The sequence below is a fragment of the Alosa alosa genome, chromosome 18 (assembly GCF_017589495.1).
Source record: "Alosa alosa isolate M-15738 ecotype Scorff River chromosome 18, AALO_Geno_1.1, whole genome shotgun sequence".
NCBI classification, from domain to species: Eukaryota; Metazoa; Chordata; class Actinopteri; order Clupeiformes; family Clupeidae; genus Alosa; species Alosa alosa.
In genome coordinates this window covers 21022176-21049675 of record NC_063206.1, presented here as the reverse complement: position 1 = coordinate 21049675, position 27500 = coordinate 21022176, and the positions used below count along the sequence as shown (strand labels likewise).

At 46.2% G+C, this 27500-nt stretch overlaps 2 protein-coding genes across 9 annotated transcripts in view; one reads left to right on the top strand and one right to left on the bottom strand.

The window, feature by feature from the left end:
• smap1 (small ArfGAP 1) overlaps positions 1-22495 on the top strand; it is a 125409-nt gene extending 102914 nt beyond the window's left edge. For 6 of the 8 annotated variants that reach the window (XM_048270605.1, XM_048270609.1, XM_048270604.1 and 3 more), the window contains 3 exons: positions 1878-2106; positions 3751-4098; positions 13111-14709. In XM_048270605.1, coding sequence (XP_048126562.1) covers positions 1878-2106; positions 3751-4098; positions 13111-13301 — 768 coding nt within the window. In that variant the 3' untranslated portion in view covers positions 13302-14709. Of the gene's footprint in view, positions 1-1877; positions 2128-3750; positions 4099-13110; positions 14710-22275 lie in introns of those variants that run through there. The other 2 variants (XM_048270606.1, XM_048270612.1) reach the window with 2 other exon arrangements.
• b3gat2 (beta-1,3-glucuronyltransferase 2 (glucuronosyltransferase S)) overlaps positions 14746-27500 on the bottom strand; it is a 22412-nt gene continuing 9657 nt past the window's right edge. The window contains exons 3-4 of the mRNA XM_048270613.1: positions 19475-19623; positions 14746-15271 (exon numbers count right to left, since the gene is read on the bottom strand). Of these exons, the coding sequence (XP_048126570.1) occupies positions 15185-15271; positions 19475-19623 (236 nt within the window). The 3' untranslated portion in view covers positions 14746-15184. The remainder of the gene's footprint in view (positions 15272-19474; positions 19624-27500) is intronic.

The following is a 27500-nucleotide window of genomic DNA, read 5'->3' as shown; positions in this document are numbered from 1 at the left end:
GCACGCTCCTTCCTTCCCTTCTGATCTCTCTCTGTCTCTCTCTCTCTCTCTCTCTCTCTCTCTCTCTCTCTGTCTCTGTCTCTGTCTCTCTGTCTCTGTCTCTGTCTCTCTCTCTCTCTGTCTCTGTCTCTCTCTCTCTCTCTCTCTCTCTCTCTCTCTCAGCTGCATCCATCCCCCTCCTCTCCCCTTCCACTCTTCTTGTGCTCATATGATAAAGTGCCTAGAGAGGGAGAGAGAAAGAGAGAAGTGTATGATGTGTGTTTGTAATTACCTTTAGGCACTCAGACAGCCCCCACCACTACCACCACCACCGCACGCAACGCACGCACACACACACACACACACACACACACACACGCACATGTTCAGTATGCCGTCAAGCTGTGCTCGTTGCAGTCCCGGCACAGTGCAAAATTTATTTATCATGGAGCGCAGTCGCATAACTGCAGGGCACACGCCAAGGCTTAAACTACATTGGCCACGGCAGTTAGCGCTGTACCAGGATGCTAGCACAGTAGCGCTCGGTAGCATAGCCACAGCCCACCCCATTTTGCTTAATGCATCCTTTGGCACATGGAGCCATTGCTTCCTGCTGTGTTAGCATAGCAGCCTTTACTTTATTTTCTTTCAAATATGGCATAGTGTGCCAGTGCTGTTGGCTAGCGTAGCATGCTGTGATTATAGCCAATGGTAGCTTGCCTGTTGGCTAGCTGAAAAAGCTGCAGCTTAAGCAGTTACTAAGGTGTTTGTAGACATTCTTGGCTAGCGTAGAATGCTGCGCGTTTAGCCAGGCCTAATGTTGTCATTGGCTGCCTTTAGCATGCTGTAGTATAGCCTCTAAACCCACCATGGTGTTGTGGTGACTAGTGGCTCCTGTTGGCTGGGACTGCATTGCTGGGACTGCATGGCTAGCGTGCCTGGCCTGCTAGACCAAGCTGTTGCTTTAATTCAGTCCCATCTGTCAGGATTGTGGCTAGCTATCCCGCCGTACGACTATGTCGTTTCCGTCCGGTCGTGCCGTCTGGGTCCTGTCCCACGGCTGAGGTAGGAGTGTAATTAATGAGCGCAGGACTGACCTGGAGTCAGGTGCGTTGCTCGCTGCAGCAGCACATGGGTCCAGAACGCTGGTGCTATGCCTGGCTGGCCGCCCGGCCGCCTGCTTGCTCGCTCTGCTCTGCTCGAGACCTCCAGGGTGTTCAGAGCCACCAGCTGCTGCTTTTGTTTGCTCCAGCCTCAATAGCAGACCTCTGGAATTGAGTAAACTGCTGCAGGTGGTGTGAGAATGAAACACGGATCACATGGATACGCACACACACTCAGAGAGCTCTGAACAATTTATATTTCAGCAATCACATATACAGTATATCTCATTCTGCATGCATATCTGTGTGTTTGTGTGTGTGTCTGTCTGCAAGCGAGTGAACTCTCACGTGTCCTCAGACATTCACCACAGCTGCAGACTAATTAATGTCGTTTTTCCTTTTCCACAATGATAAAAGCTCCCTCTGTGTGTGTGTGTGTGTGTGTGTGTGTGTGTGTGTGTGTGTGTGCTCCTGTGCGGCCCACACTCATTGTGAGGTTGTGTTGAGATGACCTTCAGCCACATTTTCATCTTTCCCATAATCTCCCTCATCACATGTAATGACAGGGCATTAGTGTGTGTATGAGCAGATGTTGCAGCATTCGAATCTGCTTTGGTGCGGGCGTTTGTGGGTGTGCCTGTGCGTGTGAGGAGTGTTATTGACAGATGTTTGATCAAGTGATTGGGTACGTGATCCTGCACAAAGTGTGTGTGAGTGTGTGTGTGCGCATGTGTATGCACTGACAGATGTTCAGAGGTGATGACATTGACGTATCTTTCTCATTCTCTCCACCAGGCCAGTTCCAGTAAAGCTCCAGGGGTCCCTGCGGCGGCAGTGGCCGCTCCCGGTGCACCGTCTGGGGCCGTGGTGGAGGCGGCGCCGACCTCCTCCTCCCAGGGCGAGCTGGATCTCTTCAGCGAGGGCGGAGGCGGTAAGGCTGAGGAGAATGCCAAGAAGCCCCTCAGCAAGGACTCCATCCTCTCCCTGTACGGCTCCAGCACTGTGCCCCAACAGCCCACACAAGGTGACTCTCTCACTCTCTCTCTCTCTCTCTCTCTCTCTCTCTCTCTCTCTCTCTCTCTCTTTCTTTCTTTCTTTCTTTCTTTCTTTCTTTCTTTCTTTCTTTCTTTCTTTCTTTCTTTCTTTCTTTCTTTCTTTCTTTCTTTCTTTCTTTCTTTCTTTCTTTCTTTCTTTCTTTCTTTCTTTCTTTCTCTCTTTCTCTCTCTCTTTCTCTTTCTCTCTCTCTCTGTGTCTTTCTCTGCCCTCATTCTCTTCTTCTGTCTCTGTCTGTATTACTGATTTCAGTCTCAATCTCACTCCACTTCTCCTTCCATCTCTATCTCTCCACATCTTTTTCCCCTTTGTCTCTATCACTTGCTTTCTCTCCCTCCCTCTTTCTCTCTCTCTTTCTCTCCTTCCTGCTTTCAGCTCCTTCTTGCTTACCACCCCCACCTCTCTTTCTCTCCTCCCTCTCTCTCTTTCTCTCCTCTCTCTCTCTCTCTCTCTCTCTCTCTCTCTCCCTCCCTCTCCCTCCTGCCCCTCTTGTCTGATTGGGTCATTTGCTCATAATTACATGTCATTATCCTCCCTGCCTGGGCTCAGAATGGCCCACGTGACTCCCTCAAGCACCCTGCCAGAGTCAAGGGGATGCTGTGCACTGTGTGGGTGTTTTCAATCACGCACCTGTGTGTGTGTGTGTGTATGTGTGTAAGAGAGACATAGATAGAGAGAGAGAGCGCAATTGAGGGTGTGTGTGTGAGGGAGAGAGAGGGAGCGCAAGTGAGGGTGTGTGAGTGAATTTTAAGGTGTGTGTTAGAAGAGAAGGGTCATTGTGTGTTGCTGTTTTGGGCTGAAGTGCTGTTTGGCGAGTGTTTTGGGATGGAAGGGTGACGAGGGAATATTTTAAGTGTGTGTGTGTGTGTGTGGGAGTGGGGGTTGGTGGAGGTACAGACCTTTTTTAATGGCCAGATTAATAATTCAAACAGTGCCTACTTCAGCACTCTGATTCTGCTGAACGGGGTTTAAACCTGCCCGGGAGATGGAGAAGAGAGAGAGAGAGAGAGAGAGGGCACTCATCTGCGCCACTTCGCCTTCAAACAGGACATTTTCCCCCAAAGTTCAAAGCGTCGCCATCTCCTCCTCAGCAGGCCTGGCTGGCTCTTAATAAGGCCTTTCATCGTGCCCACCTCGACATCTTCCCCCTCTCTCCCTCTCTCCATCTCTCCATCTCTCCTCCTCTCCTCTCTCTGCCTCTTCCTCTCCATCTCTTTAAGTGAGTCATTCAGCTGACAGCATGGCTTGACACCTTACTGCAGCTCCATTTCCTGTGTGTGTGTGTGTGTGCACATTTTTTGTCTGCATCTGTTTCTTAACATGACACCTTATATTCTGCTGAGATGCCCTGCTTGAAGTGTAATTTTGCTAAATTATTCAAGCATTGAAGATGTGTGTGTGTTTGACTGTTTGTGTGTGAGCACAATTCTTCATCCATAACATGATACCGATCATGCTGCTAATATGAAGTTATTACCATTCAACTATTAAAGATCCTGTTCCCTGTGTGTCTGTGTGTGTGTGTTTGTGTGTGTGTGTGTGTGTGTGTGTGTGTGTGTGTGTGTGTGTGTGTGTGTGTGTGTGTGTGTGTGTGTGTGTGTCATCTCCTCCCCAGCCGCCATGTTCATTGGGCGCGTCTCAGATGCAGTTCCCCACACAGCCGCCCGCCAACTTCCAGGCCTTCCCGGGCATGGGCGGCGCCATGCCCCCCACCACCATGATGGGCGCCGTGATGGGCCAGGGGGCCGCCCCGGCCGCCATGATGGGCCAGAACGCCACCGGCATGATGGTGGGCATGACCATGCCCAACGGCTTCATGGGCGGCGCCCAGGCCGCTGGCGTGATGGGGCTGGCGCCGGGCATGATTGGAGCGCAGCAGGGCGCCATGCCGGCGGGCGTGGTGCCACCCCAGAACATGTACGCCATGCAGCCCGGTCAGCAGCCCCAGTGGAACATGGCACAGGTAAGACACCCATGAGAAAGAGACGGAGATGGATGGACATGAGTGATGGGGAGAGATAAACAGATAAACAGATAGATGGATGGATGGCTGGATTGATAGATTGATAGATAGATAGATAGATAGATAGATTGATAGATACATAGATTGTTGGATACATAGATTGATAGCAAGCGCGCCGGAAGCACCGGTGCAGGGGGTGCGAACGCACCCCCACTTTTCGGGGGTAAAAAAAAAGGGCAGTTGTTGACCACAACACCGACACGGCATCGCTCAGTGGTTCCCAAAAGGGGGTACGTGAAGCAACTTCAGGGGATACGTGAGATTTTAACCCTTTCGAAGCCGATTGACGCAAAGTCAAAAAACACACCCTTTCTTCTCTGTTACATTGCTCCGCAACTGTTCATAGCAGCGAGAAGTCTTTATTGAGTGACAGAGCAGAACTGGGGCTTTCCAACGAGATCACGCACTTGTCTGTACGTTAAAGTATGAAGATTAAAAAAAATCATGAAATTAAATCAAATTGCATCATATTTACAGTCTCGTTCACCTCGCACCCATTACTCTCGTTTGAATTACTTCGCAAAGCGTGAGCATAGATATGGCAAGCATATCAGATGAAAGAGGAGACACAGGGCTATCCATTGGTACCAAGTATGTCGATCCTTCTGGCTTATGAAAACAGACGAAGTGACTGCAAAATAATAACGTCATGTACAAAAACCAACTGCACACCCATTACTCTCGTTTGAATTACCCGCGGACCTGTCACTAATTAATGTATAACATGATACAGTCAAACACAAAGGGAACAGGCACAGTTGGGTAACTAATTCTAGTGTGGATTTTCTTACGGGGATAAACAATGACAGGTTACGGAGGACCTTTTAGCTAACCTTCAAAATAGCAAGTAGGTTAATGCAAATCTTTTCATCACAGTCATTGACAAGGCGGCTGCGTGCACAGGAAAGAAAATGGAGATTGTGATCATTATTATTGTAGGCTATAGACTACCTCCTTTATTCCTTGAATGGAAATTCAGGTTATGCTGGTGTGTCTGTGTCTGTCAATATCAGGCGCAGTTTATTTTAGCAGATAATTAATTTAGAATTTGTAACCTCTGTGTAAAAAGGCGGCTACTTGCAGTCAATCAGCGAATGAAACCACCGAAATCACTACACAGCACCTAACATAATGACAATTTTTGTTAGTCTAATAATCATTTTAAAAATAGTCTATCTTATATCGTAATATCCCATTGAAAGCGATGCGTGAATAGTTGGCCTCTGGAATTTTCAAAATTGTCTCGGGGGCCCAGCCCGAAACCAGCTTTTTTTTCTTTTTTTTTGCACCCCCACTTTCAAACTCGTTCGAGCGCTGATTGATAGATACATAGATAGAAAAATATATGGATAGATACATGGATAGATAGCTGGATGGATATAGATGGATACATAGACAGATAGGTGGATACATGGATGATAGATAGATAGATAGATATAAACAGATAGATAGATTGATAGGGATACATAGATTGTTGGATACATAGATTGGATAGCAAGCCGCCGAAGCGGGTGCAGGGGGTGAAACGCATCCCACTTTTCGGGTAAAAAGGGCAGTTGTTGACCACAACACCCGACACGGCATCGTCAGTGGTTCCTAAAAGGGGCGATGGAAGCAACTTCAGGGGATGCGGAGATTTTAACCCTTCGGGGATTGTTGACGAAAAGTCAAAACACACCCCTTTCTTCTGTTACATTTGCTCAAGAACTGTTCATAGCAGCGAAGTCTTTATTGAGTGACAGAGCAGAACTGGGCTTTCCAACGATCACGCACTTGTCTGTAACACGTTAAAGCATGAAGATTAAAAAAATCATGAAATTAAATCAAATTTGCATCATATTTTACAGTCTCGTTCACCTGCGCACCCATTACTCGCTTGAATTTTCCATAAAGCCGTGGAACGACAGATATGGCAAGCATATCAGATGAAAGAGGAGACACAGGGCTATCCATTGGTACCAAGCATGTCGATCCTTCTGGCTTATGAAAACAGACGGCGGACTGCAAAATAATAACGCCATGTACAAAAACCAACTGCACACCCATTACCTCCTCGCTTTGAATTACCCGCTGACCTGTCACTAATTAATGTATAACATGATACAGTCAAACACAAAGGGAACAGGCACAGTTGGGTAACTAATTCTAGTGTCGTTTTCTTACGGGGATAAACGATGACAGGTTACCGGAGGACCTTTTACGCTAACCTTCAAAATAGCAAGTAGGTTACGTGCAAATCTTTTCATCACAGTCATTGACAAGGCTTGGCTGCGTGCACAGGAAAGAAAAAAATGGAGATTGTGATCATTATTATTGTAGGCTATAGACTACCTCCTTTATTCCTTTGAATGGAAATTCAGGTTATGCTGGTGTGTCTGTGTCTGTCAATATCAGGCGCAGTTTATTTTAGCAGATAATTAATTTAGAATTTGTAACCTCTGTGCGTAAAAAGACGCTACTTGCAGTCCAATCAGCTTGAATGAAACCACCCGAAATCACTACACAGCACCTAACATAATGACAATTTTTGTTAGTCTAATAATCATTTTAAAAATAGTCTATCTTATATCGTAATATCCCAATGGAAAACGCAGCGTGAATAGTTGGCCTCTGGAATTTTCAAAATTGTCTCGAACCCAGCCCAAACCAGCTTTTTTTTTCTTTTTTTTTGCACCCCCACTTTCAAACTCGTTCCGGCGCCGCTGATTGATAGATACATAGATAGAAAAATATATGGATAGATACATGGATAGATAGCTGGATGGATATAGATGGATACATAGACAGATAGGTGGATACATGGATGATAGATAGATAGATAGATATAAACAGATAGAGATTGCACAGCATGCTTGGTCCTCAGTCTTAAGCCACCTACCTCACAGCTCAGAGCATTATCTCAGTGGAGGAGCGCAGCTACTTTAATGGCTGCCGTCTCCATTCCGCCCCTCCACCTGTCACGCTGTCTGAGAGCGGAGGATTACACGCATCACCTGCGTACACAAGACAACTGGGGGAAGTGATGAGGCTTCCCGTGCATTTCCTTTTGCAGGAAAGATGTCTGCTGAGAAAGACGTGTGCAGGGAACGTGCTTTTATTAGTCCATCTGTGTTCTTTTGCTTTTGTTCATTATTCCTTCATAGCAATGGCTGACTTCAGCTAATGTTTTGGTGTTTTCATTTTTATTGTTTTTTTTTTATATATATATCTTGTTATCAGAGCCAGACAAGTGTAGTGGGAAAGTGTTATCCTAAATACTAGAGTGCTTTGCTTCACCAGATACGATTCCCTTATTTTGGACCATTAGGTTGCTGCTACAGTACAGCTGCCGTAAAGATCAATCATTGATTGCAAGTGTTGTGGGCATTCTCGGTCACTTGCTGTCCACTTATTAGCATTTGTGGTCTTGTCCTTGTTATTCCTCTCACTGGCCATCTTTGAAATGGCTTTCTCTCTCGATTTCTGCTCTCTTTTGGTAGTTTCCTTTCCTCTGTTTTATGTTGTCGCTTATCTGTGCCTCTGTATCCATTTACATTTGCGTAGATGTTGCATGTTGCAGCAGGCAGGGTATGTGTGTGTGTAACTGTGTGTGTGACTGTGCGTGTGTGCGGTGTGTGTGTGTGTGTGTGTGTGTGTGTGTGTGTGTGTGTGCGTGTGTGTGTGCGTGTGTGTGTGTGCGTGCGTGCGCGTGTGTGCGCATATGGCTTCTATATCAAAAAGAATATGTGTGCATGTGCATATGTGTGTCTCTCTGTGTGTATGCATAAATGTGTGTATTTGTGTTCCCGTGTGTGTGTGTGTGTGTTTTTTAGAGAGAGGCAGTGGGGAGTCTGGGGGTTAGGGAGCCAGCGCCCCTGGCCCACAGGAGGTTAATTACACATCATAAATCAATGTACAGCAGCACCTCTCACTCTGTAATTAAACGCCTGCTCCCTCTCCCTCCCGCTCTTCCTCTCGGTCTCCGTCTCCTAGCGCCGCCTCTGCACACCGCAGCACAAGCCTCCAGTTTGGTGCCTTCAGCGACACTTGTCACCCCAACGCTGCCTTGAAGAGAAGAGGGGGTTAGCTTAGGTTAGGTTATGCAGCCAGGTGCGTTGCCGCTACGCTAACAGTCAACCTTTTATCTCTGTTTGCAGGCTGTTTTTGTTTGTTTATTTGTTTGCGTTCTTCTTTTGTTTTTTGTGTTTTTTGTTTTTTTCACATATCCTCTGTATTTTTGTCTTTGTGTTGGGGGCGCTTTGTTGTTCCTCGTGCTGCACCTTTGTTGTGGAGTGTTGCAGGTAGAGGGTTTATTTTCCCTCCTCCTTTGTCAAAGTGGTAGTGGGTGTAAAAAAAACTTGTGCAGTTTCTCGTGCAGACTGGAGATTGGTTCAAAGGGGGTGTGAAATTCTCTGGAGATGTGTTTTCTACGTTTGGTAAGATTTGGTTGGAGGAGGTGCAGGTAGCGCTGGGGGCTGTTCAGGGTAAGGTGGTGCCGTGTGGAATCTTCCAGGGTTTTGCGGGAGTTGACACAGTGCAGCCAAGATTACATAAATATTGGTGCCAGGTGTTTTGTGTTCCAACAACTAACTGATATGGATAAAGTTTTCACATCTGCCCACAGACTAGAACTCCCGACTATAATCTATTTCTGTCTTTGGTCTTGAGGAGAAATGTCGAAATTTCCAGGACCGAAAGCTCACATTTCCCAAACTGTCGGCCATTTTGTGAATTAATTCTGATGGATTGATTCGCCATGCCAGTGTAAGGTTGGGCGACCTTAAATCATTCGCAGCAAGGGAAGAGGCAGCATTTGTCTGCTTGTCTTGTACATATTTCACTCAAGTTAAAGATAATGAGTAACAAATCCATTTAAATTTCAGTAATTGTAATGGCATTACTTAATTTGACAAGATAATTAGTTACAGTACATACATACTAAAATACGTTTGTTACTACCAAAAGTAGTGGAATTACAGTAACACTTTGTAACACATTATTCCCAACACTGGTTGACACCTTTTTGTGCCAGGTAAGCTGTAGGAGCCATTTTGAGCACTTGGAATGTAGTGCAGGGCTTGATTAGAAGAGCCGTACTGGTCTAGATTGATGCAATTTGTCGCGGATAAACCGTCTGTCTTCATCAGTAGTGCCACTCTGTTGCTAACTCACATTACCTCATCTTGGTAAGAGCATAAAGCTCATTAGGATGAAACGATGCATTTTCAAAGGCCTCTCTCTCTCTCTTTTCCTCCATGTGCTTCACATCCTCGCACTCTATCACTTCACTTCACTTCAAGAAAGCTTTATTGGCATGAACGTTTCAATAACATTATTGCCAAAGCTCAATTACATGTACACAAAAATATAAATAAAATAATGTTTAACAGAAGTGTAAATTAAGTAAGACATAAAAGTTCTCTCACTCCTTCTTCGCTCCTTTTCTTCTCTCTTCTCTCACTCCTCTTTCTTATTCTGCATCTCTCTCTCTCTCTCTCTCTCTCTCTCTCTCTCTCTCTCTCTCTCTCTCTCTCGGCACACGCTGTCTCACTTACGCATGGAAACTCTTCAGACTCACATATCTCACTCACGTGTGTGTGTGTGTGTGTAGAGAACAAAGTAATTACCAGACTTTCTCTATCTCTGTACGCCATTTCAAAACAGCCTGGGGCTTCATTGTGTGTTTATGCATGCAAAAGTGTAGGAGGGAATATATGATCTGTGTGAGTGTCTGTCAACCTGTAGACAGACAGAGTATGAGGAGGGAGATGGAGATGGAGATGGAGATGGAGAGGGAGAGGGAGATGGAGGGAGAGGGAGATGGAGGGATGGAGGGAGATGGAGAGAGAGGGAGATGGAGGGAGATGGAGAGAGAGGGAGATGGAGAGAGAGGAAGGGAGAGCGAGAATGTTTGCTCTTACACACAATAGATGGCAACGCGGGAGTCGGGAGCACAGGCCTGAGATGTTCCACGCTGGGCTGTTCTGTGCTGTTCCGTGCTGTGTTGGGTGTGTTATGGTTATGTAGAATGGGCTTGAGTTAATAAGAATAAGTCTGCCACTCTGATACTGCTGCACTCTGGCTCAAGGCAGCCATTAGATTGTGTGTGTGTGTGTGTGTGTGTGTGTGTGTGTGTGTGTGGCGCTTAGTAGTGCCCTGAGCCACGCTGAATAAATGGCCCAGACGCACTGATGAGGCGGACGGTCCAGCTGAAGTAGCACTGGGCCGCCTCTGTCTCACTGCCCACAGGCACCATGGAGAGAGAGAGGGCGAGAGATGAAAAAGAGAGTTCAGGAAGCGGAAGAAATTGGCTTCCTTTATTACCAATAACACAGAAAAACAATACAAATCCAAACATACTCAATGACTTGATCACTTTAATGTTTTTCAAAACATCCCACCAAAGTACTGCTGTTGAAAACCAGCCAGCTGGCCAACACTGGTACATTTTATAGAAATCAAATCAATGTGTGATGTGCTTATAAATAAAAATGGAATGGATAATTCAAGAAAAAAGAGAAGAAAAACCCTCACAGAAAAAAAGAGAGACTGAGAGAGAGAGAGAGATGTGAAGAGGCAGTGAGAGGAATAGATATGGATGTAGCATGGGACTCATGCAGAGGTGGTAAAAAAGCTGCGTAGCCGAGTTTGAAAGAGAGCAGTAGGGAGATGCAGAGGTGGTCGGATAATGACAGGGAGAGGATGGAATGACAGAGAGAGGGAGGCAGAGAGAGAGAGATGGACTGACAGAGAGAGGGAGGCAGAGAGAGAGACGGAGTGGAAAAGAGAACGATGTTGGGAGACTGAAAAAGGGTGACGCCCACAGAATGCGAGAGGAGGTGGGAGCGGGAGAGGAAGAAAGGCGATCGCTTGGGCAAGCACTTCTCGGACTGCTGCGTGGGCACTCCCAGGGCTTCTTTAGACGGAGAGGAGGAGGGCGATGGAGGGGGAGAAGGTGCTGAGTGGTCCAGACAGACGTGACACAAAAACACACGCGGCCAAACGGAGATGGCAGATTTTGTAGCTGTCTACAAGCTTCCTCTCTTTTGAGAGTACTAAAGCATACACCTCTTTTGAATATGCTCTAAAATACAGAATACTCCTCTTTTGAATATGTACTAAAATGCAGCATATTCGTCTTTTGAATACACTCTAAATTACAGCATACTCTCTTGAATATGCACTAAAATACATCACACTATTCTCTTGAATATGTACTAAAATACAGCATACTCTTCTCTTGAATATGTACTAAAATACAACATAATCTTTCCTCTTGAATATGGACTAAAATACATCATACCTCTCAAAAATAAATGTAAATACAGTTTACAGGGGTTGAGGTTTGATGGTGTGATATGATGGACTGATTTGATCAGCACCTGCCAGGTTGCGCTTGGCTTCTGTTTCTGAATGTGATGTCGTGCACATGAGTATGCAGGTGCGGGCTCGTATTAGTGAGATGGTATCAGGCTCTGCTGGGAAGCTGTTTCGGTTGTCTGTTTTCCTTGTCGAAGGTTTCAAGGAGAGTTTGGAGGGTTTTTAGCATTCTCTAGAGTGTTTTTAGGCCCACCTTTAAGTGGGGAAAGAGGGTGCAGGTGTGCCTGGGTTACTATTCAGGGCAGAACGGGTGAAAAGATGAGAGTGAGGAGAAATCTCAGACGCTTTTAGCAGACGGAGAGAAAGACGTGACGTGACGAGAGAGAGAGAGAGAGAGAGAGAGAGAGAGCGAGCGAGAGAGGGAGCAGCTAGGGGAGAGGGTATGAAGTGAACAGAAAACCTTTTTTTCAGATCTCGGATGGGCAGAGAGAGAGAGAGAGAGAGAGAGAGAGAGAGAGAGTGACAGCACAACAGAGTTAAAAAAGCAGATGGAGGTTGGAGGAGCGGGGTGTGTAAGGAGAGAGAGGGAGCAGGGGGCAGTGAGAGGGCCGCGGAGGGAGGACTAAAACGTGGGGCTGGCTGGAGACGGACGATGAGAGAGATGCAGAGGGATGGGAGAACTAATGGGATGTCGGGTGGGCTGCACCAAGCGTGCTGACTCCCTGTAAACACACCGAATGAGATTTGTTCGCCTCTGTACACACACACTCACACTCTCACACACACTCACTCTCACTCACACAAAAACACACGGTGCGTGTGTGAACTACCAGTTGATGTCTGTATCTTTAGTGTCTGCTTGTTCCTGACTCTTCCACAGCTGTTGCCATCCATTGCATTGGAGAGCAAACATGCTTGTGTGTGTTTCTTTTCTCTTGCTTTCCTCTACTGGTTTGTTTGTGCGTTAATAATATCTCATGCCCTCATTTCCCCCCTCTCATCCTTCTTTTAACGAGTCTATCAGTCTGCCTGCTTGTATGCTTGTCTACCTTTACTGATCAAAGAGAGTGGGATCTGCACCTAGCTTTAGATGAAAGTGTCTAAATTATTGACTGAATACAACTCATTCTCTCTCTCCCCACCTTCTCCCTCTATCCCCTCTTTCTCCCTCTCCCCTCTTTCTCCCTCTCCCCTCATTCTCTCTTTCCCCTCTTTCTCTCTCACCTCTGTTTCTCTCCCTTCTCTTTCTCTCTTCCCTCATTCTCTCTCTCCTCTTTCTCCCTCCTCTCATTCTCTCTTTCTCCCTCTCCTCTCATTCTCTCTCCTCTCATTCTCTTTCTCTCTTTCTCCCTCCTCTCATTCTCTCCTCTCATTCTCTCTTTCTCCCTCTCCTCTCTTTCTCTCTCCTCTCATTCTCTCTTTCTCCCTCTCCTCTCATTCTCTCTTTCTCTCTCCTCTCATTCTCTTTCACTCTCTTTCTCTCTCCTCTCATTCTCTTTCTCTCTCTCCCCTCATTCTCTCTCTTCCCTTTTTCTCCCTCTGCCCTTACGTTCTCCTTCTCTCCCCTTGTTTTCTTTCCCTCACCTCCGTTGTGATCCTTGTGATCTCTCTTCTCCTCTTCCATCACTCTTTTCTCCCCTCGCCATCCACCAGATGAACCAGCAGATGACCGGCATGAGCCTGAACGGCTCCGGAGCGCCCATGTCGTTCGCCCAGCCCGGGGCCCCCATGGGCGGCTGGGTGGGACCCCCCTCCGGCCAGACCCTCAGCACCCAGCTCTGGAAGTGAGCACACAGGCAAGGGATGGAGGGAGAAAGAGACCGAAGAGAAGAGAAGAGAACTGAAGAGCGAGGGGGAGGATAGAGAGAGAGAGAGGAAAAGCAGAAGAGGCCGTACGGACACACTCCTCCCTCCTCCTCCTCCTCTTCATCTGTCCATCTTTTTCTTCATCTCGGCGAGTGTTGTATCCATGTACTGTTATATTTCCCCTACTTTCCAACCATTACTACTCTGGAGAATATCAACTCTACCTGCTCAACCCTGTGTATGTATGGAGTGGTTAGAGTGTACAGGTATAACGCAGACTGGCAGCTTTTTGTCCGTCTTATTTGCGAAATAGTTTTTTTTTTCTTCTTCTACTCTTTTTTTCTTTTGTTTTTTTTTTGTTAAAGGAAAACATATCAGCGAAGAGAAGAACAAAAAAGCTGCTGGACCAATTATACAAGCATCTAATATATCATTACCAAAATCGATAGTGAGTAAATAGTATTTAAATGGCTGAGACTTGGCTATCATGTTTGTGAAACGCGACTCCTTTCCGCTGCCCGTTCTCCTCCTATGCCCTTGTGTATACAGCTCTCCCCTTCCATGGTCCTGTAGCAGGTATCGTATGAGCCGATGTTCTGTATGTAATTATTATACGGTAGAGATCAGACCCCTCCAGACATCCCCTATCAGCGCTCCACCCAGATCCATCAACATCCCCACCCCCCACCCAACCTCCACACAACCTCCACCCAATGTGGCTCCAGCTCCCAAAACAAAAGCCCTCCTCATAACTGTGGTGTTTTATTATGTGCATTACAGAGAAGCACAGCTAGCAAGAGGCTAATAAACCTGGACGACTCCACGAGACAGACAGCAGTCACACACACGTTAAATTAACATTTCAAGTAAATAATAAATAAATAAGGATTCTTTTGAGGATGATGAGGTTTCAAACGAGTTGGGGGGGGGGTGGTGAGGTAAGGACTGGTTGTTATGACGAGTAGATGGGCTAGGAAAATGTATGTGATGGAAGGAAAGATATTTGAACAGAAAATAAATAAATAAATAAATAAACAAACAAACTGGAATTGAATTCAAGAAATGGCAACACACACACACACACACACACAGGCTGACAAACACAAGAGTCTAGATGGCGGTAGCAGAGCTCACAGTCCACACAGACAGACAGGGTCACTCTGCGGTGCAATAATGTGAGAACACATACACCACACACACACACACAGAAACACACTGTCGTCCTCCAGGTTTATCTCTATAATGTGTTTACATTTTCTGGTGCCTAGTACAGAGAAAAAAAATGGTATTTCCGTGCATTAAACAGTGAATAGCCATGAACTATAGTGTGATCATTTTGTCTGAAGATTTATTGTAAAGTTTTGTTTCTTTCTTTTCTTTTAATTTGTTTTCCTTTTTCTTCTGGCTTTTAAGAGGGTCGTTTGGAATAAAGACAGTTGTACTCCTTGGGTTTGTCCCTGTAGTTTTGGGTTAAGTTTGTGATTTGCAGCTGAAACAGTCTTTTATTCAACAGGTCATTCACAGGTGTGTGTGTGTGTGTGTGTGTGTGTGTGTGTGTGTGTGTGTGTGTATGTGTGTACCCTAGCAGAGATCAGCTATCAAAGGTACAGAGCACTAGAGTTGCTGAGGTTGTAAAGGTCAGACCTCCACACGTGAGGTACACATGAGCCAATGACAACAAAGTGCAGTCCTCCTGGGCCCAATCACAGGCCAGACAGGCAAAAGAAGGCGGGTCAGAGAAGAGTTCTAATGTTCTTATTCGTCCCGACACCTGCCTGTTGTCATTTTTTTTATTATTATTATTATTTCAAGTTCATCTCAAGCCATGTACAGTAAGAGTGGCCACTTATGTTCCAGATCCAGAAGGTTCCAATAACCGGTCCAGCTAATCGCCTCGGGTCCTAGGTGACTTCTCTTCTGTCTAAACCTCGATGTGGACGGTATCCTGGTGATGCTTGGGTTCGTTGCCCAGGTTCACTTTCTCGGTACGAGTGTGCCACACCAGGACCTGCCAGAGAGGGAGAGAGAGGGGGGATGTCTTTGAAACCGCTCACATAAAAGACCTATTGTGCCCTGTGCACAAAGCAATACTCAGTGGCAGCCCTGGCCTGTGTGAATGTGCCAGTGCATAGAATAGCCCTGGAAGACTTCAAACCAGCCAAATCTGTTGCAGCAGGAGGTGTTTTATATAAAAGCTAGACACCTAGTTCACCTTACAATATATCATAACCTTGTAGGTAAGGTTTTAGTAGGTCTGGCTGATTGCAAATGTCTGAGGCATTTATCAATGTTACTGCTTTGGTCGTTTCATACTTCATAGAAAGTACAATAATACAGAGCGCATCTGATTAATATAATGGAATGGAAATGCATGATTAATATATAATGGAAATGCACTGAAAATAATGATGGAAAGCTATCATGCAAGGCTAACTCATTTGGTGAAAGCATGCAGCTATTATATTATGGTGTAGCCTGTTGGTCTGTCTGCATTTTCGGTTATTTTAACCATGACCTTGGTGTAGTTTGTGTCATGCTCCACTGGTTTTACTAGAAGAGCTTTTAATAGTTGTATGCGTGTTAGTGTGTGTGTGTGTGTGTATGTGCACAGCCAACCCTGTCCCATTTCATTGCTCCCCTGAACGCTGCGGGGAGGAGCTGCCTGAGCACTCCCGATTTTGTTAATGCGGCTTCTCTCAGGTGTGACGTGTCACATCTCGAACACATGGCTGTGTTAATTGGTTCGTTTTGCATATCTAACTGGACTAATTTGGCAGGAACTGAAGCATAGCCTTCGGAGGTTGGGGGGGGCTCGCTTAAAAACCGGCCTGATTACCACAGGGGCGCTCGAAGAATGTTCTAAACGTTGCTCCACTCGGCTCGCACGCAAGCTGGTGGTTCCTCAGGAGGCAATTTGGTGAACAACAATCAAGCATATCATCGCCGTGGGTTTTTAAAAATTCCGTTTTGCACCTTTCATCCATCTGCCGGTAATCCCAATGCGTCTTTTTCCTATCCTTAACCCCCACCCCCTTCCCTGATTCACACTCTCCTCTAACTCGTTCGTTTCCCGGGTGAGCTCTTCATGGCCAACGTCCCACGCCAGTTCCTGACGGAGGGGGATAAGGGAACAGCTTCAGGCTGCGAGTACCAGTACGGTACATCCGCCACACGTTGGCCTGCGCGATAAACGAGAACCGCAGTGGCAGAAAAGCCCAAGAGACGTGGTGAAAAAGTGAACGGGTGTTTGAAGGATTTCAGTAGAGTTACCTTTTTTTAGACTTAAATTTAGAATTCATCACCAATGGATGCTGATGGACCCTAACAGGTGGCAATGAGATGAAACACTGGGATACTAACTCACTTAGCCTGACTCATGATTCCACAAACAAATTGAGAAGAGTATGCCCCCACTAGGCCTACTGGGGGAGAGGTGTTTGGCAGATTGGCCCCTACATGCACAAAGAGCTGCACACTCCTCAGACCCTGTAGCCTGGGTGCCAGCCGAACTTAGAATTTGAGTATTACAACGTCAGGCTACAGACCCTGTGGCCTCTGATTCGTTGTACCCGTGGTAGAGTTGTGGCAAAATAGGGGGCTGATTCTTAAAATTCAGCACTGGACAGCGACTGCATGCAATGAGTGTGGGGCAGTTTCTAGCTACTAGCTACTCACACGGAGGTCTTATTTAGAGAGGGAGGAAGTTCCTAACTTGTTAGTTTCAATGGCCCATGCTAGGCTAACGTAATTCAGCCAAAATTGTGCTCAGTGGACGGTCACTATTTTTAAAAAATGGGATGGTTGGATTGGTTGAGCTTGCAATTTCAAGATGGGGCAATCAACTAATCCACATGGACAGAATAATTTCTGGATTGTCTGATCTTCCCAACAGGAAATTGCAAGCTCAACCTCCAATCCACATGAACAACATAAGTTTCAGCCATTGGTAATGAGGCACCTGATTGGCTTGGTTGTTAAAATGTGAGCAGAAGTGAGCACATGTTGGACGCCATTTAAAAAAATGAATGGCTAAAGCTGACCCTTAAAAATCTTGACCACACCCCTGGCTACACCCCAGTTCTCTCTTTTAATTACCTCAATAACCCCCACTACCACCACCACCTTATTAGGGGTTTACAGATTGTGGTGTTTTGAAGACAGCACGATTTGGAAACTTTTGGAGGGTCTACCAGAGAGAGATACTGGCTTCATGATGCACTTGTCAGTGGCGCTGAGAGTTTGATGGGCATTTAAAGAGGCGTGTTTGAGTGGAAATTGATTGTTGACAGGAGGTTGGGGGAGTGTTGATGGTTTGTTGAAGGGCTGCAGAGGGCTAGGCTACGCTGGGAGCTGAAGCATGCTGGCTTGGGTCGAGAGGCAGACTGACGCTAATAAGGAGGAGAGGCACAGCCCTGCTCTCTCTCTCTTTCTCTCTCTCTTTCTCTCTGTTATTCATTTCCTCTGTTTAATAAGTTCTCTATTGTTTCCCTTCTCCCACTTCCCCCCTCTTCTCTCCTGCCTGTCTCTCCCAGTCAGTCATTCTATTTATTCATCCAATGCAACACCTCCACTGTGCCCCTCATCCACCCGACTCTCCTGTTCCTTTCCTATCGTTCCTACTCATCCCTTCCTCATCAGTCTGACTCACTCCTCTAAAAGAGAAGGGGCACTGCTACTGTCATCCTAACAACAAGAGGGGCTTATGTCCTCGTCCTGCACTAATGCATTCTGGGAGCTGGCCACATTGTGACTCAGGAGCTGTCCTGTGTACGGATGAGGGCTCTGGAATGAAGCGAGAGGACAGGGCGATGAGGACAGGCTGAACGAGCAGGCTGCTTAAATCTTTGAGAGGTTTGACCTTTCCTAAAGGCATGCCTGGCCACTGTCCAGGGGCTTTCTGCACATTCATAATGTGTAACTTTGTGTTAAAGACATCAGGAGAGTCAGTAGAACAGCCTCTCCTTCCTTGGTTTGTGGACGTTTTTAAACGATGAAGACATGCATCAGCATCCTAATGCTGTTTATCAGATATAACACTTTATGATTCTGTCCTTGGGGATTCAGGAGGGGACATATATGAGAAACTGGCTAATATATGTGCGTCGTCGTGCATAGTCAGATAATGGATCCTTTATTATGCGTCTCTTGTAGGCCTATCTGTGAGACGTATGTCCTCCTCACTACAGGCAGGGGTGATGGGTGGTTCTGTCAGCCTGGCTAATAGTCACTATTAATAACAGCACTGGCATGGCCATTAGGATAATTGGGTGATAATGATGATCTGGGTGAGGACGACACAGTAGGCAGCGGAAGGGAAGCCGGATCCGCTGAATATCATCTCGGGTGAGGAATGGAGATGAGAGGCGCTCTAAGCCAGCCAGGTATGTGGGCAGACAGACAGGCAGGCACACGCGGTGGAGAGGTACGGTCCTCCACTCAGATCCCCCACCAATTGGGCCCTGGAGCACAGGCGGACGGACTGACCCCGGGACTGATACTCTGTCACTAACTACCCTTGGGCTCTCGCCGACGTGACCAGACTTTCTATGGTGGTCAGACAGCCGAAAGGACATAAAGCAGACATCACTAAGATGTTTTTTACTCAAGGGAGAATGAGGGTGGGGGGTTGAGCATTTTTTATTACATACTTTCCATTCCTCAAAGTAAGACTGAAAACTGTTGTTAAAATACAGGGCAAGATAAAAACAAAATATAGGACAGGCTAAATACAGACAGAAACTGTCACAGACTGAAATACAGGACAGTGTCTGGGAAAAAGAGAGCACCTGGTCACCTTCAGCTCTGGCAGAAATACCAAGAAGTTTAGTATTCTGTCCTCTGTTACTTAGGAGTATTTCAGTTTACATCGATCATTTCTAGTTTTTTCTTTTTCTTAAAAGTGTGTCATTTTACCATCACCGAATTACCTATTTCTTTATTTCGCTATGTAGACCGTGACATAGGCACTAACCATACTGACATACAGGGCTTTAACATGCTGTTTCACATTACTTGCTACAACTGAATATGAAGTCTTCTCATTGATTAACATCACCTGATACATAATTTAACACCCCAGTGCACAGAATTAAAATTTCAGCACAGTATTTGAGAATATTTTTATATGGCTATTGATTACTGCTGTGTGGTTAACCATGCAATAGATGTTATAAGGCAATCTGGGCTTTTTTGAGGCACGTGCCATACAAACCTTTGTGCAGTTATTGGCTTTTGGCTCCAGATCTTCTACTTTGGTGATCTGTTTGAGGAAGTCGGACTCCTGCATGCCTGGCTTGGCCCCGCGACGTTTGAACTGAGCTCTTGGGTTGGACAGAATCACACGCAGGTTCACTGCAAATCCTGTAAGAGGGGATCAGATGACCAGGCTTTAATATAACTAATATAAAGTATTTACTTGCATGTTTATGTATTTACCATGTTTTTTTTTATCCAAAGCAACTTTATACAGTAGTTATACATGTATAGTTTATCAGCATATGTGTTCCCAAGCAGGGTTGGGTAGTAACTGATTACTGTACAAGTAATCTGGATTACGTAATCAGATTACAAAAAAGCAAGTAACTATAATCAGACCAGATTACATAAGAAAATGTGTAATCAGATTATAGTTACATTGTTGAAGATTACTTGATTACATATTGTTTATGTGTTTCAATACATACAGGGATGGTCAAAGATACGTAGCCTATTTTGAAATAAAATACAAAATACCCTCTTTTTAAATGTATCAAAATAAACTACAAAATACTGTAGCCGTAATGTATCAAAATAAAATACTGTACTTTTGTATTTTGAAAATACTCAAAATATTTTTTTCAATGGGGCATGAAACACTTTCTAAATCAACTTTTTTATCCCAAACATTTAGGCTACACTCTCAAAAAGGATGTGTTGGAAATAACACATTGATGTATTTAGGTAAGGACAACAGTTTGTGTTGTTTCCAACACATTGCTTTTGTTATTTGTTACACAATATAAACTCGAATAAGACTACATGTGGAATATCACACACCAGGAATTCCAAAACAGTTCAAAAGTTCTAAACAGGCAAACTTATGAGCAGGGATGGATTACTGAACGGGCCTAATGAACCCAGGCTCAGGGGCCCAAGTGTTCAGGGATCCCTGAAGCCCAAACCTCTGTGTGAAGTCACTACTATGTTCTCCAGCCCTGATATCGGAATAGGGCCCCTCAGTCATATAACATAGGTTATATTATTCACCCTGATATCTAAACGGGCCCCCTCATTCAAATAACACGGGTCACGCTATATGTGATACTCATGCTTTGCAATTGGCATCTTTTTTCACAGCAAGATGCCTTAAATGTCTTGATGGTTATATTATAAGTCCTAATCTGCCATTTATTTGCACAAAACCTGCCAGAAGTCATCATTTAAGGGTTTTTAGCACACCCAACTACGACCCAGCTAGAGAATAAAATGAACACCTATTTTTTCCACTTCATGTGAGTGGTTCTGTGCAGAAATACAAGACCAGTTGATAGTCATAATTTGTGTTTAAAAGGGGAAATATACAGTAAGGCTACATGTGTGCTATAATGTAGCAGAAATAGGGTGACCACCAACCAGACTCTGAAAAGGAGTACAAGTTATCTATAAAGTGAGGACAAATTGACCAAAATGAGGACACCCCCCAATGTCTGCTCATAGGCCTATTCCAGTTGAGTACCTGTAGCTAACTGGCACATACTGTATCTGTGTAGTGTGTATGCTGTGTGAACTTCCTTCCCAACACCTTAAGAGTTGTGCTAGTAAGAGAGCCAGTAGACCGGGCTTTTAGCTCGATTGTTAGCTCGCTTGACTCCCGAATCCAAGGTGCTGTTGTTTGTGGGTTCGAGTCCGGACCAGTGCAGGGCTGAGCCGTGCAAATCAGCACAAGGCATTGTGAGGTTTAGACATGAACACGCAATTTGTGTTGAAAAGGGGAAGTGGTGGCTACATGTGTACCATAAAGTAGCAGAAATAGCATTACCACAACACAAATGTTTGGGCCATTCGCTCAACCCAGCACAACCTTGCAGCAAGTGCCACTTGCTATCTGTAAGCCCCCCTTATCTGCGACCGCAGAGAATATGCTGTTTCGTAAGCTATTTCGTTGCTCTGATTGGTTAGGTCTATCCAATTGAGTGCAGAGGCATTCCCCCCCCGTATCGGTTGCAACACGCCCCATAATTACGTCCCAATGGAGCAGTATCAGACTCATATTTTGACTAGAATTGAGTATGGCTATGTCAGGCTAATGGATTAGTCTGTACTCTGTAATGGATTACATTTCAAAGTAATCTGACCCAACACTGCAATAACAAGACACTGTAATAACAAGAATAACAACTACTATAACCATGGTGTTCTACCACTTGAGCTACATGATACACAATCCATTGTATTGTTAGCCAGGACGTATTGTCCAATTTTTCAATGACACAACCCCCTTTTAAAGTACAAATAAATAAGTGCAGTTATCTCCCACACAGGCTTTCATGCAGCACCAGCATACACTTATATGGTACACACACACACACACACACACACACACACACACAAAGACAGGCCGTCCCAGGGGTCAGTTAAAGCAGGTTGGGCCTCATGTACTTGAGGTATGTGGGCCAGTGTGGTAGTTGTGTGTAGCCTTCTCGCCGATGTTCACTCTTCCCTCGGCTAGCATCTCACCCCTTGTGGCACCGCAGGGCTACATGTGACTGTGGGGAATATGGTCTTGAAGTTTTGCATGCCTTGCGTCTCAAGCATTGGCTGTTTCCTAGGACGCTTCTGCCCCTGCGGGCCCAAAAGCAAAGCCACCTGGGCTTCGCTTAACCCCGCTGAGAGTAGCTCTAAATACGGCTGCCTGGAAAGAGGAAGGGCCCCAGTCCGCTAACAAGGTCTTCATAGTTTTCCTAATAAACACCTATCTCTCTCTCTCTTTCTCTCTCTCTCTCTCTCTCTCTCTCTCTCTCTCTCTCTCTGCAGTCCTCCAGATCTCGGCTTGCATTGCCTGCTGCTCACAGCTCCTGTTGAGATTTGCACAGCTCACCCGCCAGATGAAGACAATGGGAATGCAAAGGGTTCAAATCCCAAGGACACTCATAAAATACATGGGTGAAATAAAATAATGAAACAGATTTACAACAATTTTTTTTAATATCACCTCATGTATTATATTAAACACTGAATACAGGACTGCACAATCTTACTGTATCATATGATCTATTTATTTCTCTCTCTCTCATTCTCTTTCTCAAGGACGGTTATGTCTACCATGACGTTAGGAAATTGTAGGAGTATTCTCAGGACACATGGGGAGGAAGCACACTAAATCACCCCGAGCTTTTAAAGCAGCTAAATAGGTCTCGGACAATCTCCCTTAAGTACCGACTAGTTCCGTAGTATCCTTTTCAAGTTCCTATCCAGGTTAATGAAACCCTCATTAGCCATCAAATCAGGTCAACCCCGCAAACAGTCTCAATCTACTCTCGCTTTTATGAGTGCGTTGGACAGGGCCTGTTAATGCTAAGCCGCATTCAAAGCATGTTCTCTTCCGCAGAGATCTAATGAATCACAGTTTATTAACGCACGTCTCTCTCCACGCAGCTCTTTGATTTGTAATTTTAGCCTTTGATATTGTTTGTTGTTTTGTGTCTCGGTAAATAATGGTGTCCTGAGTCAAGGACTGGGGCTTTGATGGGGCTCGTTTATTGGGGGACGTCACGGCGGGCGAAGCTGGGGACGCCAGCCTTGCGTCAGCGACAGACAGAGCGCGGCTCATCATAGCACCAGGAGGGGCTCCAGAGGTCGAGATTAAATACAAACACGCTCACCACACAGCTACAAGTATAGCTACGTCACGCATACACACACATACACACACACTGAGCAGTGATTATTATCCCCCCACCCCTCTCCCTCGTGTGTCGTGCTTAAGGTCAAGGAGGATGTCATCCACACACACTGAAGGGTCAGGATGATTCATGGACACTCACACGGTCATATCTTTTCTCATGGTCACATGGTTAAGACATACACATACACATGAGGCACACACACACACACCTGTTCTCAAATACTTTAACAGTCACCCAGATACATAATCTCTGCCACTTTCTCTTCCTCTCCATCTCTCTCTCTTTCACACACATACACACAGAGTCCATTTCAACACGTCCATCCAGTGTTAATGTCCCCCAGTCAGTAGCTCGCCTGCTCCTCCTCTCCTGCTGTTGAGTCCCAGACTGTGTCGAGGGAGCCCAGCAGGCATAATGAAGCTAAAAGCCTCTGGATAAAGAGGGACCATTCCAGCTGCTTTCCAGGTGACCCCCAATGCAGCAGGGGGGAGGCATTTCAACACGCCCATCCAGTGTTAATGTCCCCAGTCAGTAGCTCGCTTCAGCCTCCTCCTTCCTCCTGCTGTTGAGTCCTAGATCAGGTTTAGGGTTTCCAGCAGGCATAATGAAGCTAAAAGCCTCTGGATAAAGAGGGACCATTCCAGCTGCTTTCCAGGTGAAGCCCTCAATGCAGCGAGGAGGAGAGGAGGAGGAGAGGAGGAGGCGAGTCGGAGACGCACCCCTTTCTCTATTGTTTTTGAAGGAGGGGAGGATAGAATGCTAAGTGTGCCCCATTGTCTTACCGCTTTTGTGTTTGTTATAGATGCTCTTAGAGCACGTTTACAAGGGCTCTGTGAGAGCCCTCCTCTTTATCTCTCTCTTTCCCCCCCTTCTCTAATAGCTCTGGAACTGAAGAAGAATAAGCAGCCACTGAGCAGGAAGCCCATCTCTCTTCTCTCTCTCTCTCTCTCTCTCAACAGCCTGGAGGGAGGAGAGGAGGGGAGCGCTCTGCTCTGCTCCGTGTGCATGCATACAAAGGTAAGGCTTGGTAATGGTTGCGTGATCTGTGGGAAGCTCTTGTTACGGGTGAGTGAGCAAGAGAGAGAGAGAGAGAGAGAGAGAGGCTCTATAGAGGGCTGGTTGAAGGGGAAGGAAGAAAAAAGGGAAAGCAACTGATGAAAAATGGAGGAGGAGGAGGGAAAGTGAGAGAGGAGTTGGACCGGATGTGTGTGTGTGTGTGCACAGCAGAGGAGCCATGGAAAGAGGGAAGCTGGGCACAGGAGAGGAGGAGAGGGAGATGGGGAGATGAAGGAGAGGTAGATGGGAGAGAGAGATGAGGGACAGACAGGGAAACTGGGGAGGTAGGGAGGGAGAGAGGGATGAGGGACAGACAGGGAAACAGGGGAGGTAGGGAGGGAGAGAGGGATGCGGTCTCCTGTTATCAGGGCTTAATTAGCGGAGCTGCATCCACAGGCAGAGAGCTGGGTCCGGGACACACACACACACACACACACACACCCACACACATACAGATACACTCATAGACACACACGCTCGCTGTGCCTGCTGCTGTTTGTCATGCTTTCACTCCTCCTCCTGCTCCTCCTCCTCCTGCTGTAGCTGTAGCAGGCCACAGCGTGCTGAACAGCCCCCTTTTGTACGGTTCTGCTGAATTACGTTCTAATGCACAATGCAGCTGTCAGATGTGGAGGAGGTGTGGGTACCGCAGCAGTGCTCCGTACTGGTCTCTAGTGGTACGCGCACACCCAACAGAGGTCATCACACAACGCTATCCTCAGCTGTTTCTGTGTATCAGTGTATGTAAGTCCCTTATATACTACCCCACAGAGTTGTTTTGTAGTGTTGCTGCGTGCGTGTGTGCGTACTTAGCTCCCTGCCGTCATTCTACACACTGCTAGCTTGAGGTGTGTGTGTGTGTGTGTCTGTGTGAAGACAGTGACAGTGGTCTTTAAACGCACCACACACATAATCTGCTGAGCTCATTAGAGTCCATGCTGAGTTTAACTAGATGACTTTCTTTTTCTTTGATCACAAGCTTTGCTGTCTTACACACTGGTGTATACCACAAGGCCATCGTGTTCATTATTAAGTAGTCTGAGGTATTACCGTAGTACACTGCACAGTGTGGTTGTGAGTTATACTGCTGTACTGCGTATTGTAGCCTACTACTTGTGCAAGTGCTGTATGACATTGTTGTGCTATGTGTAGTGTTGTGCTGTGTCCAGTCTTCTGTTGCTCGCTGGTGCAGTGTGTTGGGTCTGTTGAACTGCACTCTCTTTATACAGAACTGCGGTGGGTGTAGTGCTGTTGTTATCTGATGTTGTAGTGTGTCTTTACAAACCTTGCTGTGCGTGTGTGTGTGTGTGTCTGTGTGTGTGTGTTTTGTGTGTCTCCGTGTGTGTGTGTGTGTGTGTGTGTGTGTGTGTGTGTGTGTGTGTGTGTGTGTGTGGCATTATTGTTTGTAGTCTTGTGCAGTGCTATGTGCTGTTGCACTCTGCTGACCTGTGCCGGCCGGCGCGGCGTCTGGCCAGCTGTGAAGTGCTGAGCTGCTCTGGCCCCGGCTGAGCTGCCCCAGCAGAGAGGCTGTGTAAGCACTGAAACTTTCCATTAGGCTGGCCTCACTCCCTACCAGCATACCGGCAGCCCCCACCCCCCTCTCTCTGTGTCCCTCTCTCCATCTCTTACTCCATCCCTCCCTCCTCCTCCTCCTCCCTCTGTGTCCCTTTCTCCATCTCTTACTCCATCCCTCCCTCCTCCTCCTCCTCCTCTCTCTGTGTCCCTCTCTCCATCTCTTACTCCATCCCTCCCTCCTCCTCCTCCTCCTCTCTCTGTGTCCCTTTCTCTCTCTTGCTCTCCTGGCATCCCTCTTTCCATCTCTTTCTCCATCCCTCTCTCCTCCTCCTCCTCTCTCTGTGTCCCTCTGTGTCTTTCTCTCAAATTCAAATTCAAAGGAGCTTTATTAGCATGACTGTTTGGATACAGTGTTGCCAAAGCCAGTGTTACAGATAACACAGTAGAGTCACAAAAGAAAGAAAACAGACATACAGCAATGCAGGTAAGCATGTGAACACAGAATAAACAATAGCATATGAGTGAGTGTGTGTGTGTGTGTGTGTGTGTGTGTGTCCGTGTGCGTGTGTGGGTCTGTGAGTACATATATATATATATATATGTATATATTTCTGCACAGGAATATGTATGTGTCTGTTAACACAGACAGGTCTTTTTTTTCTATACCATGTCCCTCATGTTGTGACATTTTAAGACATGTTGTGCTGAGAGAGAGAGGAGTAGTTCGCACACTGAAAGAATTGACTTAAACAAAGTCTACAGAAAGAGTTGAGCATTGAGAATAGCCGGACGGCTGAAACGTCTGCTCTTGTGTGGCATGACCCTCCCTCCTCCTCCTCCTCCTCTCTCTGTGTCCCTTTCTCTCTTGCTCTCTTGGCATCCCTCTCTCCATCTCTTACTCCATCCCTCTCTCCTCCTTCTCCTCCTCTCTCTTTCTCTCTCTCCTGGCATCCCTCTCTCCATCTCTTTCTCCATCCTTCTCTCCTCCTCTCTCTTTCTCCTCTCTCTTTGTCCCTCTGGCTCTACCTCTCTTGATGCAGCACACTCTCTCTCTCTCTCTCTGGAGTGGACACCTCTCTGCCCTGCAGCACTGAGCTGTGCAGTGCTGCATGCTCTCTCTCTCACACACACACACACACATGCATACACACGCCCACACACACACAGCAGAGCTCCTCTAGCTCTGACCCCCTTCACATGGGTCTGCTGGGCAGATGTATGCTGCAGTGCGGTGGACGGTGCGTGAGGCAGTGTTGAGACTCTTTCTTTCATCTCGTCGTCTCTCTACCTCTTTTCTCTTATCCTGTCTCTCAATGTAACCCCCCCCCCTTCCTCTAGCTTTTTCCTTCTCTTTTTCTCTCCCTCTCAATCTCTCCTTTCACCTACTTCTCTGTCAGTCCCCCTATTTTTATCCCTCTCTTTCTCTCCCTCTCTCCATCACGCTCAGTTTTGAGCTGATTACACAACAGCTGCCATCATCTGTAGTTGAGCTGGTGTGTACAGTACACTGATTAGGTAGTGTGGTGTGAACAGTGACTGATGGACGCAGTGTGATGTGTAAACTATGTGTGTGAGTCCATCAGGGTTTGTGTTTGTGTGTGTGTGTGTGTGTGTGTGTGTGTGTTTTGAATGAGTGTTTGTGAAAAAGCGCAGAGCGTGGTAGAGGTTTGTGTGAGTGTATGTACTTAAGCATCTCGTGGTTTGTTTGTGTGTGTGTGTGTGTATTCGTGGTTGTGGACTTGTATGTTTACATGTGTGTTTTTCTTGTAAAAGCATGTGAAC